This window comes from Neopelma chrysocephalum, unplaced genomic scaffold, assembly GCF_003984885.1.
Source record: "Neopelma chrysocephalum unplaced genomic scaffold, ASM398488v2 Primary Assembly neopelma1_96778, whole genome shotgun sequence".
Classification (NCBI taxonomy): domain Eukaryota; kingdom Metazoa; phylum Chordata; class Aves; order Passeriformes; family Pipridae; genus Neopelma; species Neopelma chrysocephalum.
Window position 1 is genome coordinate 1,282,992 of NW_020925422.1, and position 21,150 is coordinate 1,304,141.

At 40.4% G+C, this 21,150-nt stretch overlaps 1 protein-coding gene across 7 annotated transcripts in view; it reads left to right on the top strand.

The window, feature by feature from the left end:
- The window catches only part of SEMA6A (semaphorin 6A), a 118,371-nt gene that overhangs the window by 34,189 nt on the left and 63,032 nt on the right, over positions 1–21,150 (top strand). For all 7 annotated transcript variants that reach the window (XM_027709394.1, XM_027709396.1, XM_027709397.1 and 4 more), the window contains exons 2-3: positions 15,466–15,603; positions 17,939–18,056. In XM_027709394.1, coding sequence (XP_027565195.1) covers positions 15,504–15,603; positions 17,939–18,056 — 218 coding nt within the window. In that variant the 5' untranslated portion in view covers positions 15,466–15,503. The remainder of the gene's footprint in view (positions 1–15,465; positions 15,604–17,938; positions 18,057–21,150) is intronic.

Genomic DNA, 21,150 nt, shown 5'->3' on the forward strand with positions numbered 1-21,150 from the left:
TCTCTTGGTATTGAACCAAGGCTGAGTGGTTAATTCTGCCATCTGTTCCCAGACCCTGCACAGGGTTTCTCAAACATTAGTGTTTCTAAAATCTGTTTAGGAAAAAGATTTAGTAACAACTCTTTTATTGTTTGTGTGACTTGTGTACATATAACTAGAAAAGATGTAGCTCCAACTGACCAGTTAGTAATGATGGAAAAATTAAACAGATGTGTGATTATGAGTTGACTATTTTCACTGAAATGAATCATCATGTTTGTACTCCTTGAACTGCAAAACTGTCCTCCAAAGCCACGTCCTCGCTGAAAGAAAAACTGCAGGCAATAACTCCTCTATCTTGCAGAATGCATCCCGTATGTGTGCATGTATGCATGATTCAGTTTTTAAGGACTTGGTACTAGGATGGAGACCAGCAATTGAACGCATTTGTTTCAGCCCAAAATGTTGATCTGAGCAGTTTGGGATGTTGGAAGTCGATTATGGATGCTGTTATGCTATAGAAATACTGTCAATATTTTTGCAGTTTAGTAACTCAAATGTTTGCTTAGAGAAAGAACAAGGCCACTAACATATTTGAATCATGAGAATTGCAGGTCAGAACAGTTTTTCTTGTACCAGCGAAAATTAAAAAACAAAATTTATTCACAAATGTGTGTGTTGTCTATATGGATTGTAAACTTCTTGAGACAAGGCTTTTTTTAAAATAAAAATTGCACAGCACAAAGCATTCTTGGAATAAAACACAAATTGAGGAAACATTATTCAAAAGGAGCTCCAGTACAGTAGTATTTTCTCATGGTGAAGATACTTATTTTTTCTTTCTATAGGTAGCACTGATTTAATCCCAAGCAGTTTTTTGCCATGTGAGTTGTAGCCCAAACTTTATTTTTGCAACAAAGGCAGACAGAAAATAGGTTACAGTCTTCTAGCTTATAGGAGGGTCCAGCCAGTGATAGAAATTATGGTGTTGATAGGACTATGCATTGCACTTCATTGTTCAGCTGATGCAGGATGTCGTTTGACTGTAGATGATGTGTGATTGATTGATTTGTGACAAAGCAGCAAGCAGTAATCATATTGCTATTGCAGGAAATCATCAATTCATCTATTGTACAGATTTGCAAAGGCAAAGAGAAAAACGGTATAAGGAGAAGGAAAGGTGGATGTCTACTTGCTGCTGAATAAGCTCAAAGGAGAAGTTTCTTATCCTTGCATTGAAAACTGTCTTACCTCTGATACCATATCTGGTGTTGCTAATTAGAGCTGCTTTATTGCAGTCTTGTCATAAAAGAGAGCATACCTTTTGTATAGGTTTACATTGTAAATACCTTAAAAACGGCATATTGGAAATGAAAGGGTTTTTTAGTTAGTTTGTGTTTTAGTTCAGTTGTGGTACAGTTAGTCCTACTTGAGAACTAGGCAGGAGGACCCTACAGGCAATGCATGGCTTGGTATTTTTGTCCTCATATGTTTGACCTTGTGTCCTTCTAAGCGTGCATAGCAAGAGAAGAGACTGAAGTGCAAGTTGTGCTCAAAAGATTTCTGTCCTCATTTGCGTTTCCAGTCAGGCAAAATTCTTCTGGATGACTGTGTCCTGCCCTTGGGGAACACGCGCTTTGTTCCTGGCGGAGGGAAACAGTTATCCTTGGCAGGTATGGGGAAGGGAGGGTGCCTGGCTCTGTCAGCTGAGAAAGAGCATGACAGTTGATCTGTCTCCATGATGTAAAAAGAAGGCATATGCCTGGTGGGCTCCAGGAACAAGGAGCTTGCTCTCCATCTTTTTAATTGCCCAACTCCTGGGAGAAGGTGACCACATCTCTCTATCCTGGTTTTACTGTTTAATGCCTGCATTCAGAGCTTATCTGGATTGAGCTAAGAGAAATTAAGTTACAAGTCAGCTTTATTAAAATATACATTAAAAGATATATTCCAAGTTTAGTCATCCTTTGACCATCAAGTGCTGTTTTTTATTTATGGGAAGTACGAGCAATCTTCTTTAAGCTGTCCAAAACAGGAGGGAAGATACAATGTGTCCCCATGAGCTTGCAGCAGAAATAATGTTCTCAGCTTTTGGGGAACGTAAGGGTGTGTGAATAAGGGGAGGAATCTGTTCTGGTTTAAGGAAAGCCATATCTGTTCTTGCATGAGGAAAGCCAAGTCCTTTTATGAGAGAGAGACCCTGTATGTAAGTGCCAGGAAGGGAAGAGAATGTGGGGAGCTCCTTAGGATTCAGAAAGGAAACATGAAAGCTTTCCTCACAGACTTTATCATGGAGGCATCAGAGTTTTCAGTTTCACAAATTTCTTCCATTCTTTATGAAAGCAGTTTGTCATGGAGCATTGTCAGTTTACAACTTCATCTTGCTGGTCATGGTTTGTGTTGCCCCTCCTGTCTGTATGCTTCTCCATACAGATGCTCCTGTGCAGGTTGTTTCTTCCTACCTGGGACAGTAAGTAATACTTTTAAGGATGCCAGTGAAAAAAGATATGGTAATCTGTTGAGGGAAAAAAATTGCTTACTACCTCTACATGTTGTGGTAGGCACCAGTATTCAAGGAGGTAAATTATTGATGAATTCCCACCTTTTTTCTCCAGTGCTTTAAATATGTGAGAACATACTCAATATTTGCGTGTTGCGGTTTTTTTAAACAAAATTTTCTTCAGCATGTTCTCAGACTGCCATGTGTTCCAGGGCTGGACATGTTTCTGACTTCACGTGCAGTAAGTAAAGCTTACTGGTAAGTGAACTAAATAAGGGTCCTTCTCCTCTCTGAAATTTTTGTGAAAGCATGGAGAAGCTCTGGGCAGTTTATCTCATCAAGGTACCTCTATGGCTGGTGTCTAGGAAAAACTATTGCTGACCACCCTGAGGTAATGCAGGTATCAGATACCAGGGTCCCTCAGAGCTTCCAGTAAAGATTTTGTAGGTTAAGTTCTTTCTTTCAAAGTTACAGAAGAGGAGAAATGCCTGAAATGATGTTCTTCAGATCTTTTTCTTACAGCAAGTCACTGAGTGAAGTCTTCAAAAAAAACTGTATTTATTGAGCCACCACAGTACACTCTTTAGGCATTATTGGTTCTGTTGTTCAGAATACCAGAAATTATCAATGTATATGGACATAGACACTGCAAAATTTACTTTTTCACAAGCATATGTTGAAAATAGGGGCATTCATGTGTCAAGAATGTCTTTTACTTCAAGCTGATGTAGTGATGTTTACCACAGAAGAATAATTCTCTTTTGAATTGCTCACAGGAAAATTTTAACTTGAAGAAATAGTGTGGAATATGATCAAGACCATCTGATTTGCTTTCTCTAAGCAAAAATTCAAACCAAAATAAGAATTTCTTCTTTTTAAAGACTAGGTATAACATTATATTTCACAGGAAATTTGGATGTGGTTATTTCCATTTCCTAACATTAGATGGGAGACTTTGCCCAAAACCCATATAAAGTTAGCAGAATTTAACTGAGTCTTCATCTAAGTGTGCATACTTTTATTAGGATGCAAGTATTAAATATATACAATTCTCTGTAAATGAAAGGCTTATAAATAGGTAAAGCATCATCATCCGTGATTGTACCAGCTGTAGAGCAGCAACAGGTCTTTCTGAAGTCTGGTGGGAATCAGAGCTCCACAATCTAGCAGATGTCAGTGTCAGCATTTTCACTGGCATAAACAAAAACAAGCCAATGCCCTTTACTTGTAACTGCTGTGTGACTGTGCTGCAAGCTGGAGACTTACTGCCCTGTGGTACGGGGAAGCAGTCTGTAAGACATCGTTCATACATGTGGGCAAGGCTTGACAGGGGGTTGCAGAATCGGAGTCCAGTTGAGAACATCACACCTTGATGTCTACCTGCATCTCTTCAGTCTTTTCTCCTGGGTTCAGCACAGTCCACGCATACAGCCTTAAGTTTCATTGAAGAATAATTTGATTTTCTGGACTAATGTCTTTTGTGCATTTTTTCCCTTCCAAATGCTGGCAGGAATTTGGGTGTTGGCTGTAGATCAGCTCCTGGCACCTTTATTGTCCACATTATAGAGGCCAACCTAGAGTTAGAGGAAACTCTCTCTGCAGCATTTGATATAAATCACATAAGCAGCAGAAGTGCAGAGTAAGAAATAACAGCAGCAGTTTGTCAGCTATGCAGTCTTCTTCCTGGTTCCTGCGCAGGAATTTCTGTTCTGTCAGACAAGCTCGGAAGGATTCTTTGGGGTTCAAAAACACCTGGCAGACTGGTTAAAAACTGTCTGTGACTACCCGTCAAGCAGTTTTGCTGAATTCACTTAGATGCAGTCAGCTAATGAATCATTGCTTTTCCTGTGTCACCCACCATTATGGAATGAAGCTGCAGGATGTGGGAGAGAAGAGGAGGAGGTTTGGGAATAAGTCTTCGGTTGTCTGAGAAAGCCTTAGTATTTTGATTGGAGTCACACTTTCTTCAATGAACCCCAGAGCAAGAGTCTTCCTGTCCTGATGCTGGTGGACGTTATTTCATTGCTGGGATGATGCCTACATCCTGTTTGTTGCACACAGAGTAGGTTTTTTCAATGCTGTAAAATAATCTGGAATATCAGAAGTGATGTTTTCAGTTTCAGTCATTAGCTGTGTGCTGGTGCCATGAAAATGACTTCTCTTCCTGTGTATCTCATTATTTGTAGTGGAAACCTGAATGCAGCCAATCATTCCTAAAATAGCCATAGGAAGCACAAGCAATATAGAAACATCTTTGACTTGCTTCGGGGTTTTAAGCTGCATAACTGAGCCTGCCCTGGTGTGGGACCTGGAAACAGGCTGCTGTCTCATCTGGGTGACAGTCTGGATTGTCCTTTGCAAAACCCTGCACGTGGTATCGAAAAGGCAGAGGTTATTTCCCTCAGAAGAAAAGAATGACTTTGCCTTGCTCTAGCAATGAGCCAGAGAACAGATTAGAGGCTTTTCCTATCTGCAAGGGAGCTCATCTGTCATGCCCCATTCAGGCAGTCATACTCAGTGGGTTCGTTCTCTCTTGCTGCACTGAACCTTTTTCTCCATAGCTTGTCTAAAGAAGCAAAGCAAATAATAACAGAGCAACTGCTTTTGTAATTTGTACTACAGGCATTTGTCAATACTGCTTTGACTTCCTTTTCTATGCTGCTCTAATTCCCTCTTGCTGTGGTAAAAAGCAGGTGTGAACAAATGTGTAAGGATGCTTATATTCTTCAGTATGTGGGTGAATGTGTGTCAGGAGAAGGGAGTAGTGTATTTCTGTGGTGTAGGGGCTCATCACTAACTGTAGTCTCTCTTCTTATTTTTTGTGACCCAGACCACCTCAATTTTAAGTTTGCCCATGCATTCACATCAGAAACTTCATGTTTCCTCTCAATAATAGACCCTCAGTAATCAAAATTATCTTGTACTGTTCTGTTAGTTACAGAAATTGTGATTTTTATATTCAGAGGTTAATTGATTATATCTGCATTCAGTCTTTTCCCTTAAAAGACACTGAATTACAGTAATTAATCTTATGTCCAGGTTAAAAGTATCATTTGTCTCAGCACTATCCTAGAAACAGGATTTTTCTTAAGTGTCTGTTGACTTCTTGTTAGGCCTTCTGTCTTCTTCATAAATCTGAAGTGGTGGAATGAAGTGCAGAGTGAAAAATATGTCATGTTGGCCTATTGAGGTGATCTCTTTACGGAAAGGCATTCTTGAGGATAGGGTACTTTCTTGTATTAACTTGTCCATAAAGCTGTTTGAATTATATATGATGTAAAATTTGGAAATTTATTAGGCATGAATCTATGCAGAGTAAAGCTCAGAGTCTGCCACTTGCATCTGGCAATTACTAGCAAGCTGCAGGAGCAGGATTATGATAAGCCTTGTGCTCATCTCAGAGGAAAAGCAAACTACATAGATTTTCTGTCTCAGAGTTAGATTTATTCTATTCCTTCCAGATTTCCAAAAATACCAGCAAAAAACCATTGAGCAATGAAGACTAATCATGAAAGATAGAGATCTATGAAATTCCTCTAAAGTTTCAACAAGAAAACCTTTCCTTTGATATCTGAGCCTTTTAAATTTGGGTGGATGTCTATGATGGTATAGGCACATGTGAGTGGATGGTTGTCTGAGGGAGAGAGATTTCCGAGGTGGTGCTAAGAGACAATGTTCCTGCTTAATTTTGTTGTTTTGTTAGTACTCAGAGTCTCCTGTTTTTTCCCCCGTGTCTATCCACAACTATTTTAAAATTTTCCCTCAGGGACTACATTTGTTTTGTGGACATTTTTCATTTTTGGACATTTTCATTGTTGTAGTAGTAATCTATTTCATGCTTTTCCTTCATGCTTTTCTTTAAAGTGTAGAGAAACCTGACAAAACTGATTTCATAAACAAATTAGGGGCTAAAATTATAAATACATATTGAGAACTGTTTGCTTATCTGAATTTTTTTTTAAATCTGTCAGACGAACATAATTTACCTTGAAGAGTTCACCAGGTTTCCAGAAGGAAACGCCTTCCCCTTTTTTCTTTCTATTGTACTCAGATTGCCTGACTACAGTGTATCTATGTGTCCTTGTGCTGAGCATCCTTCCCCAGAATATAATGCTGAGATTTGTCCTGAGTTTTCCTGCCATGACTGGACTACTTCACTGTGGAACAAATGGTGGACTCTCCAGAAGTGACTGTCAGGGTAAAGTATTTTTGGGTACTATGGTAGCTGGAATAATTAATACATAAATGGTAATGTCTGTTCTTGAGCATTTGCAGTGTTACAATAGATTTCATTCACATTTTAGTGTAGATATGTAGTTTCACTTTGTGTCAAAACACTTCATAACAAAGTTGATTGGTGCCTTTTGAAAAAATACCTTGACAAAAATTGCTATTTCAAATGAAGGCAGGTTAATGAGTCAATTTTTACTTAAGTGGCTTTAGGGACAGAACTGGCCAAATTGCACAACAGCTAAGCAGTGTGCTCTGACTAACAGCTGACTTAAATGTGAAGATCGCATTAAAGCATGGACACTTTAATTTCAGATGAATGGGACAAGAGTCCTGAAGAATACAGCCAGGGTTCATATTTAAGTGCTTGAATGTTTCTTGCATTAATAAAAAGCAAAGGAGAATATTTGTGATTATATTAAGCGTTAAACAGAGTGATATTAAAATAATACAATCATTTAATGGTTTGAGTTGGAAGGGACCTTAAAGATTGTCTCATTTCAACCCCCCTGCCATAGGCAGGGACAGCTTCCACTGTATCAGGTCGCTCAAAGTCCCATCCAGCCTGGTCTTGAACACTTCCAGGGATGGGGCATCCACAATCACACTGGGTAACAGTTTGAAGCCATTCCCCCTTGTCCTATCGCTATGTGTCCTTGCAGTGTTGTATAGATCCTAACTTTTTCTTCAGAGGTAACCTATGCCGTTATATATATCAATCTGATCTGTTATGCTGATGTAAAAAGGCTGGAAAATAAGCTTTTCCTCCTGGATAGAGGGTGAAGAAGGGCTGCAATCCATATAAGTATGTACTAGCAGTGAAAGGAAGCAAATGCTAAGTATCTGCGGGAAACTGAATTGGCTGAGCTGTGAGAGTTGATCAAGATTACTACCTGATCCTAATGCTATGTTTACAAGCAGGCATGTGGCAGCTGAGACAACGTCTGCAGGGCTGTGTCAAACTTTTAATCAGTGACATTTGTAAATATTTTTGTGAAAAACGTACCAGAGTTTGTTTTTTACCTTTGTTGTCCAAAAGGAGAAGAAAACAAAGGGAGGACACTTTACAGCTTTGGGTCACCTGCAGCTACGTAATTTTTATTCCATCCATCAGATAAGGGAATTGAAGGTCAGTTGACTGGCACTGATATTTCCCAGGCAAAATGAGAGCTGGAGAGAGTAATGGTGTTGCTACTAGTGTATCTGTTTTCTATTAAGAATGCTGAGATGAAACAGCCAAGTATGTATTAGAGATGGTGTTCTCTACTGTCAAAAGGCAGTGATTGCTACATTTAGCTCTTAAATCAATTCAGAATCTTGACATAGTTTTGCTGAAGTTCCGCAAATAATCAATAGACCTATTTTTATCTCTTAAATGAGTGAGGCTTTTAAAAATAATAAAGACATCTTTGTAATGACTGACCAAGCTGTTCCAGAGTTAGGTCTGTTGCTCTGTATGATTGGGGGTGTTGAGTGAAAGAGGTTATTTAGGCATTGCTTTTGTTCCATTTTGCAGGTTTATAGCCCCAAAATAAAATTGCAAATGTTTCTGGCAGTCCTCCTTCAGGCACAGATGGCTTTCCTCCCAGTTTTGGCAAGTCTGATTTCAGTATAAAACTGAGCAATTATTAGAAAGTGAAATATTGCATGATATAATACCACTACCACCACTATCAGCATCATGACAAATGGAGCATTCATTGTTCCAGTGCCATGTGAGAGAGCTAGGGCCACTGCATTACCCCTTTCTTTAAAACCTTACCTTTACTGCTACTGGTGATGCACAGATAGATGCATCTTGCTAGAGCAGATGCTTTAGCGAGGAACTGTGGCCATTTTCTCATTTGTGTTGGCTCTATATTTCAATGCAAATATCACTGAACAGGTGGCTGATGAGGCCCCCGTGGACTGTTTACTGTAAAGGTTACAACCAAAATCGATAGGCCTGAGATGCTTCTAATTCCATCTGGGAGATGTTCATCTTCCATCTGACAGTTCCCTCTCTGAACAGCAGCATCCTATTAACGCTGCAGTTATCAGGGATGTCTCACTCGGGTCAGCAGAAGGTTTTGTCTATTTAGGCCTCCATTTGTTCTTTACATTTTCCTTTTGCGCTGTGCTGGATGAAGCAGCAATGTGGATCTTGACAGGGCAGGTTGCCAGTATTAAGCATGCTGAGTTTTGCCTACTGACTTGACACCTGCTACTACCATTCGACAGGCCGAGGCTCATCACTGCTGTCTGGGGGTTGTCCAAATCTTTTCAGTTTGTCACTTACTGAGGCAAGAGGTAGTGATGTTACGTATCATAGCTGACATTATTGTGCATGAGGTATGGCCTTGTCAAGGTGCAAACAAGGGGAGAGGAAAGCTGGTATTGACTCAGGTTTGCACAAACCTGAACAAAATAAGCGAGTACCCTTGAAACTTGCATGAAAATACTTTGTATTTTGGCTAAAATTTTATTTTAGACTGCACTTTTGCAAGTTTTGGTGGGAAAATCTGCATGGTCCATGTATCTGTGTTTCATCAAACTAGCAATGAAGTTTGTATTATTCTTTTTAATGAAGGTAGATGCTGTTGCTTACTATATGAGGCAAAATCACTCTCATTGGAATCTTTCCCTTGGGCTTAATCGTCATGCCTGGCATGCAGCCCACAGCAGCTGGGCAATGAGTAAGCAGTACTGAATCCAATTAAGTGCCAGTAAAGCGTGTATACCAGAGGGTACCCATGCAGTCCTCTTACAGTCAGTGAGAACTTTTTGATACACACCAAAGATGAGAGAGAGTGTGCTTTATACACATAATTTAGGGGCAACAGTGTTGCCAGGCAGGTGGGGGCTTCCCTTGGGCACTGCCTTTCTCCCCTCACCAGCGTTCAGGAGCAACTCCTTCTTATCATGAGATCTGAAGGAGTGCAGGTGATTACCCCAATGTGTTCATGCGCCAGCCTGTCTGGCATAAGGGCCAGCCACCTGGAGTGCTTAGAGTGCTTTTTTGGCCACATGAAGTGAATGGCCAGCTGTAGAGACAACAGGAGCAGGAGAGGAAAGACAAATGATGACTGCATCATCAGTCACAAAAAGATGTTGGAAGTTGGTGGTGAGGCATTAAGTCTCTGTGGCCACCTGCACCACCATTCAGGTGACTGAGCAGCAATCAGTAGAGAAAGGGCAACACAGGCAGAAAAGCTGTCCATCCTAGGCAATGTCCTGACATGTGCCAATTCTGTTGTAATGTCTGGCACTCCGTGCTGTGTCTTGCTGATAGCCACTTGTGTTTCAACTCTCTTGAGCTCCCCAAGCACTCACTGATCTCCTGTTTGCTCACATCTGTCTGATCCCCTTGGCACCACTCAACGTGGGCATTTTTTATGATCCCTTCTGCTGCCTGGTGCAGCCATGCGAGGTGGCTGAGCAGCAGCTAACCCACAACCCAGACAGGCATAGACAAAGGACGCTCTTCTGAACAGCTCTGCTGTGCTGGCCTAACTTTACTCATTCTCCAGAAGCTGCAGCCTTCAGGTTGTATTCCTCTCTTTTTGTTTTTGTTGTTGCATTATTCCTAATTCCTTCCTCTGACTTGTACAGAACTCTTGTCTTTCACTTTCTAGGAACTGTGAATTTAAAGGGATAAATAGAACTAACGGTGTTTTCCACTCAGAGATTTCCAAAGGCTTAGCCAAAGGAGTTGAAGGATACTTGCCAGCATCTAATGGCAAATCAGTACCATAGCAGGAAGCAGCAGTCAGGTTGGCCAACTGGTTTCTGCACTCTGCCTTCAGCACAGCAAAGCATGTGCTGTATAGATCAATACGTGTTTTTTTTATGGGGGTAGATCTTGCTCTGTAAGTTTCTTTTGATTAGACACTTAAGTAGGACTTGGGTTCCTAAATCACTTGTGTGCCTTTAAAGCTCTTACCACAGGAGAATCTCCAATCTTTTTACCTCTGTTATGCAACTCAAATTGGTTTCTTCCCTGTTTTTTAATGGTACTTTTGTTTTTGCTGCATGTGACTCTAGGGGCTATTTGCTGAGTGTTTCCAGGACCAGTTCACATAAAGCTACTGCTTTGCCGGTCATGTATTTTTTCCTTATGTAGGAGTTCAAATTCATCCGGCTTTACTTTTTAATTTCCTCACTATTTGGTTAAATGCTGTTCCTTCTTACTAGACTGTCTTTTTGAAGAATAAGTTAATTCTACATGTTTGTAGAAACAAAAGAGCTTGTTTGAGGCAGTCATAGACTTTTAGGGCTGATAGGGTTTCTGGTCCTGCTTCATGCATAACACAAACCATTAAATTTTGTCTGGTAATTCTCACATTAAGCTTCATAATTTGTGGATCAAAATGCAGCTGCCGTGTATGAACACAACCCATCATGGTGAAAAGAAGGTTTGTAAAAAGTGAATATAACAAGACCTGCCTATTACTGAGCAGGCTTACTACGCCATGGAAAAATTCTGACATGGTTGCATACTTTGATTTTGCTTGGAGTTACGCTGGGATTAGCTGTACATACAATGAGGCCAAAGCAACAACACAGGAGATTTTCTAATATGGAAGAGATGTGTACGCAGTCATTGCTGTTGCTGTTAAATTTGATCTCAAGATCAAATCTGGCCTTGCACTTTTATGGAGTTTACCAGGAAGTTCGCTCTTCCGTTTAGATTTTTCATTGGATTTGTATAACCGTTCTGGAACTTAAAAGCCATAGATAAAATAACCTGGTTACTGCAGTATTATGGCAGAAGCCACATAATGAATTCCTTGGCCAAGCAGCTATTCTATGTGCACTTCCACCCAGACTGTTGTAAATGCTAAAAATATCAGGCAGCAAAAAGCAGAGCTTATCATGATGGCTTCTTGCTGGCTTGGATAGCCTTAGATAGCCATAGTGGAAAGCGCTTGGCACAGAAATATCAGACTTTTCTACATGTTTTGAAATGATCATTACTTTCTTAGCTTCAGAAACTCCTTCATGCCAACAGCATGAATTTTACAAAATTAAATGACCCTAAATCCAGCGTTTATATGTGGGTGATATATGGATATGAATATGTATATATATACATAGACTCTGAATAAGTAAAAATAATAGTAATAGCAACTTATTGCACTAGTATCTAAACATCCTACTTAGAAGTGGTTCATCTTTCGGCTGAAGTGTACAAAAAGAGAAACCTTTTATTTCTATATACATTAAGTGATCATATGGTTCATTTATAATTAAATATAATATGAAAAAAGGAGGGAAGCACAGAAGTAGCCACAACAAGATGTCTTACATAGGTATTTGAAACCATCGGCTTCAGAAAGAAGAATCAGAGCACCAGCACCAAAGTATAAAGTTGTATTTACATTGGTCATAGGAATGTAAAAAGCAGGTTATTTGTGGGTTTTTTGAACCTTGGAAGAAATCTAATCTACTCTGCCAACTCAATGGCTACAAGTCATTGCATTAGACATAGATTATAAAATATGCCCTTAAACGTTTGCATGGCTGTATTTTAATAGCATGCTTGGTCATAAAAGACCACCAAAACTCACTCTTCTTGTCATCACTAGCTTCTTTCAAGAAGAGTAGTAACCATGTTAGAACATTACTAGTAGTAATGTTCTGAACAGGGAGAACTGGAGTTCTCAGAACCAGTTCTCTCTCAACCAGTATGGCTTAATGCAGGCCAGACTGAACTGCAGTTCAGATCTCTCCATGGAAGGTGGGGAGTTCTCCATTGATGTTTGCAAAACTTTAATTTGGAGACAGTGCCTGTACGTGCTTTGCATCATTGCCTGACTGCTCGTGCTTCATCAGACACTGCGTTCGCTTTTGATTAGAAAGTATTTGCAGCATAGTTGCAATCGAGAACATTTGCATCACTCCCAGGGGCCCAACCAGAGGGAAAATTGTACCAAAAATAAGTGTGACCTTCTCGAATCAGCACTTTTCTGAAATTCCACTGAACCGGTATGGCTTGTTCCACCTTTGTAAGAACTGCAAAAGTAACAATATGTTTGAATCATTACCTCTGAGTGAAAAGCTGCCTTTAGGTGCAATTGGAGTTCTCCTCCTCAGTGTTGATTTATTGGCACAGGCATTGATAAATATGTGTCATCTACTCGAATCATTAACAGATCAAAGTAGACATTTTGCATGTACTTTGTGTGAATTTGAACAATTATGTTGGCACTAGAGCAACAGAGTTATTCTTTTTTCTCTCTTCTCCCTCTTTTCTTGCCCAGAAAAATCCCCTTAAGAATGACAGAGAATTTCATGTGCTTAAAAACCTACCAAGTTATGTCAGTTCATTTGCCAGGTAAAAGAAAACAGATCTGACCCAATAGCATGCACATGAAATCACAAAGCAAGTGTGCTGGGCGCTGTTGATTTTCCTGGAAGCTGTCTCCCATACATATTTGCATAGACCAGTACACATGTCTGAATGAGAAGTAGGGAGTGATGGTGCAGACTCACGCATGGGAAAAGTTTTTCAAGCTCTAAAGGGGAGTGGCAGAGTTATGTCTGCAGTACTGTGATGCTTTCCTCACAGCACACACACATTGTTAGATAGTGGATTATGTGCTGATAGGGAGTAACAGAAAGCAGCTATTCTTATGCTCCAGAGTCTCATTGTGGGCCAAGCAGTTTGAATTGTCGGCCTACAGACTAATACTGTACGTGAATACAGTTTAAGTGGAAGATTTGGATTGCTTGATAAGTTCTTCCCATTAAACAGTTGTTCCTCATGTGCATTTCAGAAAAGATTTCTGCATTGGATTGTAGGAATTTCAAGGAGGAAAGAATTTCAATCTATTTATGTATTAAGGTACTTTGTTTTGTCACTTTGCAGTGTGCTTATAGGGGCAAAATGTTTTGAGCAGCAAAGTGACATTTTGAAAAAATGACATAGAGTTAAAGGAATAAGCCCCTTTAATGTGCATATCTTACTTTTAATTAACACTTATTGAGGGAAACTGTGTTTCCAAGCGTGCTATTTACTTCTGCTGCTTATTTCTACTTTGGGCATTCCTAAGGGCCCCAAATGACAACAAATAGAAAGAAACAGTTCCTACCCCAGAGAGCTAGCAGTCAAGAGAAAATGTAAGAGGTGACTAAAGAGACAAATGGAGGAATCGGGCAGAGAAAGGTGTTTCCAGGCAGACATAGCTGTGTCAGTAATCATACACAGCTATTGGCCTAACCAGTGCTAGATTGAAATGCTTCTCTTGGGGCTTGTATGTACTATCTTCTAGTATGCATTCTCCTATAAGGTATAATAGACTGTGTCTGCATTGTGTCGCATTTATTCTTGCTATTTTTATCCTTTGCCATCCATCTGACACTTTGTTCAGTTAAGATGTCAGTCATTGCCTTACATTTTTTTTCCCCAGTCTCAGTCTAACTCTGTCTCTCAGTTATTTTGTTAATAGAAATAGAGAATCAGCCAGATTTCCAATTTGTGTGTTGAAATAATAATAGGCTAACACAGGGTATAATAAATCACTAGTCCTTATGGACTCTACCACCCTGCAACAGAGCCCTTGTTCCAATACATTTATAGGAACTAAAATTTTATTTGAAAGCAAATATCTGATGAGGCAAATTAATTATTGTGACATTTTTCAATTGGTTAAAAAATGAGGAATCAGCCGTGTCTGTGAAATTACAAATGACAATCCAACACTCAAGACTTGTTAATGCTTTTTTTGGCATCAGGAAAGGAGACGTAGGTATCTAATATTATATAGTGTTGCAGAAGGGCAAGTTAGCACTTTGTTTGCCAAATTAAGTTTCAAAGACTATGTAGGTTATGAAGTTTGACTTTCTGCCCATAAATCTTGAATGACTGACAGACTACTGTAAAATAGCTTTGTTCAAAAGGAATCTTTGGCAGGCAGCATCAAAGGTTTGAAACTGTGGAAGGGATGAAAAGAAAACCCCACTTTTGCACTGATTTCCCCTGCAGATCAATGTCTCTGTGAAATTTGCCTGGGAATTATGAACTATTTACTGTATTATGTGCTGTTTTCTTTCACTGTATCCAAAGGCCCCAGTGGTTCCTTTTATCTTCAAGATTTAGGGATATTTTTGTACATGAAATGTGAATGAATGAATGCGTCAGTGGAACACAGGGGAAAAAATGCTGGGTTTGGACGGTTCTTTTCTCCCTTATTTTATCACAAATTGGAGTATTGGTTTTGCAGCACCTAAATTTATGGGTACATATTTTTATAGTAAAACCCAATGACATGTTCTGCGTGCTCCATCAAGTTCTCTCAGCGTTTCTTCACTTGATTCACAGCTCTGCAGGGTATGAATTAGTCCCATAGTATAACCCTTAATCTCCTTTTAACCAGAATAATGTACTGTGGGATTTTTTATTTATGGTGTGTGTCATCTTGTCATCATCTAATTTTGTAAACCAAAGGGGAAAATAAAATATTTCTTGGAAAACTCTTGTCAGCTGTCGATCAGTGCAGGGGATGAAGTGTCTTTATTGCATATAAGCAGCAGAGGTGACAAATTCTTTGCAACACACAGATAGACTTAAGTCTATCCTTGGGTAAGATGTGGCACTCCTGGAGCATGGGCTAAAGAAGAACTGACCTAGTAGGGCTGTTTCCACTTAGAAACACAACATGCATCCTCAGGTACAGTGAGAGGCTTGAGGAGAGGAAAAGCTCCCTCTACTTTTCATTGACTCTTTTAAAACTGATTCAACAGAAGGTGCTTAAATTCTTGTTTGTCTTCCACAGGGTGAAGTGAAGAAGTGAAGCCTCACAGCTGAACTACTATGAGGTCAGAAGCCTTGCTGCTATATTTCATACTGCTACACTTTGCTGGGGCTGGTTTCCCAGAAGATTCTGAGCCTATCAGTATTTCGCATGGCAACTGTAAGTATAAGGGGACAGACAACTTCATTTAATACTGATCAGGGGACTTCAACATTATTTTATCACAGTTGCAGTGAATAAAGCTGTTTTTCTTGATTTCTGCCAGATCAGCCAATTTAAATTCTCGGATACTAATATAGGAACATGATATTTCACGTGGTCTTATTGTTTGTTGATCTAATACAAATAATTGAATGTACTTCATTAAGTTCTGCTTAAGCATTAGGCATTTTTTTCTAAGCTAGAAATGTAGCTAAAAACCAAATCAAGACAAAATATCTCCTTCACAGGAGCTCCCTCCTTTCTTACCAGCAGAGATTGGCAAACTCTCCAAAACATAGGGTAACACCAACAGCTGCAAGTCATATTGAGATTTGTTGGCTAAACAGGTGGAGAACTTTCTGTGCATTTCACAGAATTTCACATTGCACATCAGGCTTAGCTTAACTGATTCCCAGGGTTTTGTATGTTTTAAAGAAAATCTTCAGGATCTGGGCCTCTAAAAGTATCCTGGGGAGTAGCAACTCAGCCAAGAGCAAGCTTGTGTTTAGGCCTAAGTTTGGTCAGGAATTTGACTTTAAAGTGAATCTTGATTGTCCTTGTTTACTGTGCTCAGGGATGGCCTTGGCACCCATAAATTTGTGTAACACCACCTGAAAGACAAGACTCCAGAGCGCACCTGATGTTCTGCAAATGCTAATAGACATCTGGGATAGAAGAACAGGGAAGAACCGTTCTGAAGCCAGCCCCACTGAAACCCCTAGTGTCTAGATTGACCACTGAGTCTTCAGCACCAATATTTTCTCGCTCCAGAAGGGTGGGGCTAATCATTCATGCTAATGTACAAATAGCCAGCCTTGATCCTTTTGGAGAAATAGAATGTGGGATAACTTTGTCCACTGCAGCATGGCATACTGAGATGCACATGAACATACAGGCCCCCTGCTCGTGCTAGATCCCTGAGTTGCAGAGGAAACATTACTGGATAGAAAACAGCCTGACAGTTAATCTTGGCATTTTGCTTGTAGGACGTGGTCAGAAGAATTAAGCTTCTGAGCATAAATCCTGCATGCTGTTTTACTTTGTTTCTTCAAGAGTTCTCAGCATCTGGTTTGGAGAGAAGTTCCTGTTTCTGTCCAGTTTTATCACAGGCTTTCTGACACATGGCACTTCCAGGTATTTAGCTGAAGCCATGCTGTGAATCAATATTTTGACCAAGCTTAACAGGTGCAATACTTTTAGAAGACAATAGTAGAGAACACTAAAGTAGTGGGTGAGTTTCTGAAGAAATAGACTTCCTCAAACAAATGCAGGTTTTTGGGAGAGCGTATTTATGGGAAAAAAGGCTCAGGCGTAGCTAGGTGGTAGTCAGCTCTGTATAACACGCACTTGCAGCAGTTCTGCACTGATGATGATGCTTGTCAGAGGACTATCTTCCTCCTTTCTTTTCTGATTTTATTTACTTAATTAGCTCCCTGGTTTGTGCATGTAGATGTCATGATGATGTATACATATAAGTCTAACTGTAAAGTGGCCACTGTTGTTATAGGTTGTACACACCGATCATCTGGGGAGCAGTGACACACTCCGTGTATGACGAATACTCATGAAAAAACATCATGGGAATAGTCCATAAATGCTCTTGCTGACTGATAGAGTGAGGGGGAAAGCTGACTTGTTGATAGCATAAGCTCAGTGTAGGCCTTCCAGTCAATATTGTTGTCTAGTTGCCAGAAGAACTGGCGTATCAGACTGGTTGCCAGAATAATAAGTGGTGACTTTCATTTCATAAAACTCAAGTGGTGAATTCTCACTGTTTCTCAGAAATCCCTGCAGCTGTTGTATGATGGCAGTCCAATCCTGTAGAAAACCCAGGGAACTGGCAGTCTGAACCAAGGAGAGCCAAGTCTTTTGCTTTAGCCACTACCAGTCCAGTCATTGTGGTGATTGATGGGCCACTGTGGAACAGCTTTGTCCTGCTAGACACACTTTGGCAGCCAGGAGCAAGCATTTGAGCTCTGCAAGCAGTGAAAGAAAAACTGTGAGAGAGAGCCATTACCTGTGTGCCAAGAGCTCCAGAGCAGCTTTATGCTTAAACAAAATTCACAGTTTTTGTCTTCTACAAAGGTGATGACTTTTTCCTTTGCAGCTGCAGAGACTGTGACCTTGAAGAACTCTCCAGCTCCCTATGCTTTTGCCTTCCAAACCCAGGCTGTGTTTCCAGGACAGAACAGAAGCCACAGATTTCTCCTATAGCTGGGCCCATAACCCATGTTAGCACCATTTCAGTTTGTTATCCTCTTTTGACCCTGTTGACTTTTTTTCCTTCCTACAGATACAAGACAGTATCCGGTGTTTGTGGGTCACAAACCAGGGCGGAACACCACACAGAGGCACCGGCTGGACATCCAGCTTGTTATGGTCATGAACAGGACGCTCTATGTTGCTGCTAGGTCAGTAGTCTCCTTCTTTGATGCCCCACCCTTACTGCTTTAAGAGGAGGAAGGAGAAGACGAGGAATGTTCTGAGTTCTTCTCTGATGGACACATTATTTTTAGGATTTTCTTACACTGAGAGAGAGCTTTGCAAGTAATTAGTAAGACATATTGGAAACCTTGTTAGTTGGTCAGCTAAAGTTCAGTTTTGTGACAAGCTACACCTGTGTTTCAAGACTACAGACTTCTGCCTCCCCTTGAGTCCTGCAACAGGGAAGATGCCAGAGAAATTTCTTAGTCCCATGGAGGAGCAAGTCTGTCCTCATCCTTTAAATTTGCATGTGCTCACCAATACTGATAATTTTAGAGAATGATTTTGCTGGTGCACAAATGCACTTTTTGATAAGCCTTATTAAATGTAAACCTTGCAGAATATACCATCTAAGGAGTCTTTCTGCTGTGTCTTTTGCAACCGGACTTGCCTTTCTCGTATTGGCCTTTTTAGCCACCAACGCGCTTGCATGAAAAATGGGTAGAGCCCTTCCCAAATCTTCGTTCGCGAAGCCTAGCCATGATGATGATATTAAATGTAATTTTGCTGGTTTAGGCATGATTTTTTGTCTTAAGACAAAAAAAAGAAGGAGCAACATGCTTCTGCAAGGTTAACTGAATTTAGTGTCCAGATTTTTTTTGAGAGCTATACTGTGCAAACACAAGCACATGTCTTATTATAAAATTTGCATATAGAGCCACTCATTCAGTTTGCATAGCTCAGCTTGGCACTATCAGCCTCAGTGGAGCTACACCCATTATACAGCTGCCAACCTGGCACAGATCAGATATTAACACTTCATTTCCCTGCCTGTTGCTAGCAGAGGGGATTTTAGGGTGGGAATTACACGAGGGATGCAGAATGAGTGCAAGATGGGTCCAGAGTAGCAAGGGTGGGTAGTCCAGGTTAAGAGCTCTTGGGCCCAGATCCTGTTTGGGACCTTCCTGCAAGCTGCCTTTCCAGTAGCAGCTCGTTTCCTGCCTGTTTTCTGGTCATCCATTGGAGGAATACATACCCTTCTGCATGTGCCACAGAGAGCCAGGCGGTTGCTGCAGATGGGAGAAGTGATGGGTGGGATGGCCGGGAGGTGAGAGGGAACAGCTGCTGAGCAGGCAGCCTCTCACCACCAGCCCTGTCCTCAAAGCCCTTGGCAGCCTCCAGGAGCTGCCTTGCTTTATTCTCAAACAGCCACTCCTCATCTTCTGGGTGGTCGGATGCATCTTGTGGGGGAGATCTGCCTGTGGATCTCCATGCAGCACCAAGTAATTAGTTGTGTTACACCAGTACGGTCACTGAGTGACATTTTCAGAGTCATGTCCCTGGCTGCTAGAAGAATACACTTCTGACTGTTCCCTTACTCAGCCATTGCAGCTGCACGGCCTAATGGCAGTTTCTTCAGGCTTCTTGCATATGCCACTTTGCACAGGGTCTGGGTGGCAGAGCTCAGGGTTCTCACTCACGCCAAACATTCTCATCAAGTCCAGGCAAAGAGCAGGTATCCTTCCACAGGAACTGTGGTGGTGTTGGTTATAGGGCTCAAGGAGAGGGCAGCCCTGCACCAAGTGGCAGAGCCCTGTGCTTTACCTGAGCTCAGAGACAGTATTTTTGCTGCATTTAGTGTCATTATTGAGTGTGACAGGGAAGAGAGCTAAAGAGATTTGAAAGGTGGTGGCAGGATTTCCTTCTTTTCATGGCTGAGCTCCCTTTGCTTTCCTTATTTGTTTCCCTTTAAATGAGAAAATCGTTTGCAGTGAGATGGTGGTAAATCTGCGTTGTGGATTTTACTCTGCTGTTTTCATAGTTTATTCCCAGACTGCGATTGACACAATTAGAGTGTTGCAGTGCCCAAGCAACTGGCATTACAATGGGAAAACCCAGATAAACAGTTTTGGGACATGAAACTACTGCATGCACAAATTATATAAAGAATGCTAATATTTGGGGGACAGCATGTGTACTAGTATATGAATATGCATTTTTACGTATTTGTATAAAACAACTTGCTACAATGAGGTTCTTATATACTACTAGGGTCTTGTGACCTACAAAAAAGAATAAAGACCTTGTCTGTTCTGTGCTTATGCAAGCATGTAAAAAATCTTCTTACAGTTCTTTTCCTTTGGTAATTCAAAAACCCTTTGACATATTCTTTTCCCCATCTGTGTGTAACTGAATAAAGTTACTCAGCTCTCTTGAGCTGAGAAGCATATGCAATACAAGTTAAAATTCGAAGGTCATTTTTATCTTTAAGTAATAAACTTCAGAAAATTAGTCATCCTTCAGTATCTAGGGTGATTCAAAGTTTTTAATTCAAATACCGCATCTCCTTCAGAGGCAGTAGTAAATTAGAGACTGAAAGCAAATCTGTACACAATCAAAGGTGTTTCTCAAAGAGTTTTGTAATAAGATTCATTGAAAACTGTAGCTAACATAAATCACTTGGCTGTTATATCAGATGTTGCTTTCATGGTTTTTTTAGACATTGAAATATAGCTATGCTAAGTTTATGTTTGTACTCAATTATCTGAAAAGCAATCAAAACAAATGATTAAATATTGAGAGTATTTATTTTAGGACTGTTGTGTTTAGGTTGGGTTTTGTTGTTTGCTTGTTTTAGAAAATCCAGTGTTGATTTTTGCAGACAGTTTCTGTGCACCAGAGAGGCTAACTCAGATTTGAGAATTGCTAACATTTTATTAGTGAGCAGCTGATGTAGAGCAAAATTTCTGTCAGTTGCTTATTTTATTGTATGGGATACGTGACTCCAGTATTAGCTATTACCAAGTAAAATTTTGTGTCACTTCAGAAAGGCTTTATTTCACGTTATCAGGCAGAGATACCCAACCAATATAAATCAGAATAACTCAGCCAAAGGCCATGAAGCCTTACTGTTTGAATATCTGGCTTGCAGTCTGCAAACGACCAGCTCTGTTTTCTCTTTTTCTCGTGGGAAGGGTACTCCCTCACCATCTCACTCGCACTCGCTCACTCCCACGCCCACACCCCCTTTTCTAAGTTTGCTAGGTCTCCTCCTCCCATTGTCTCATGCAGTGCCAGCTT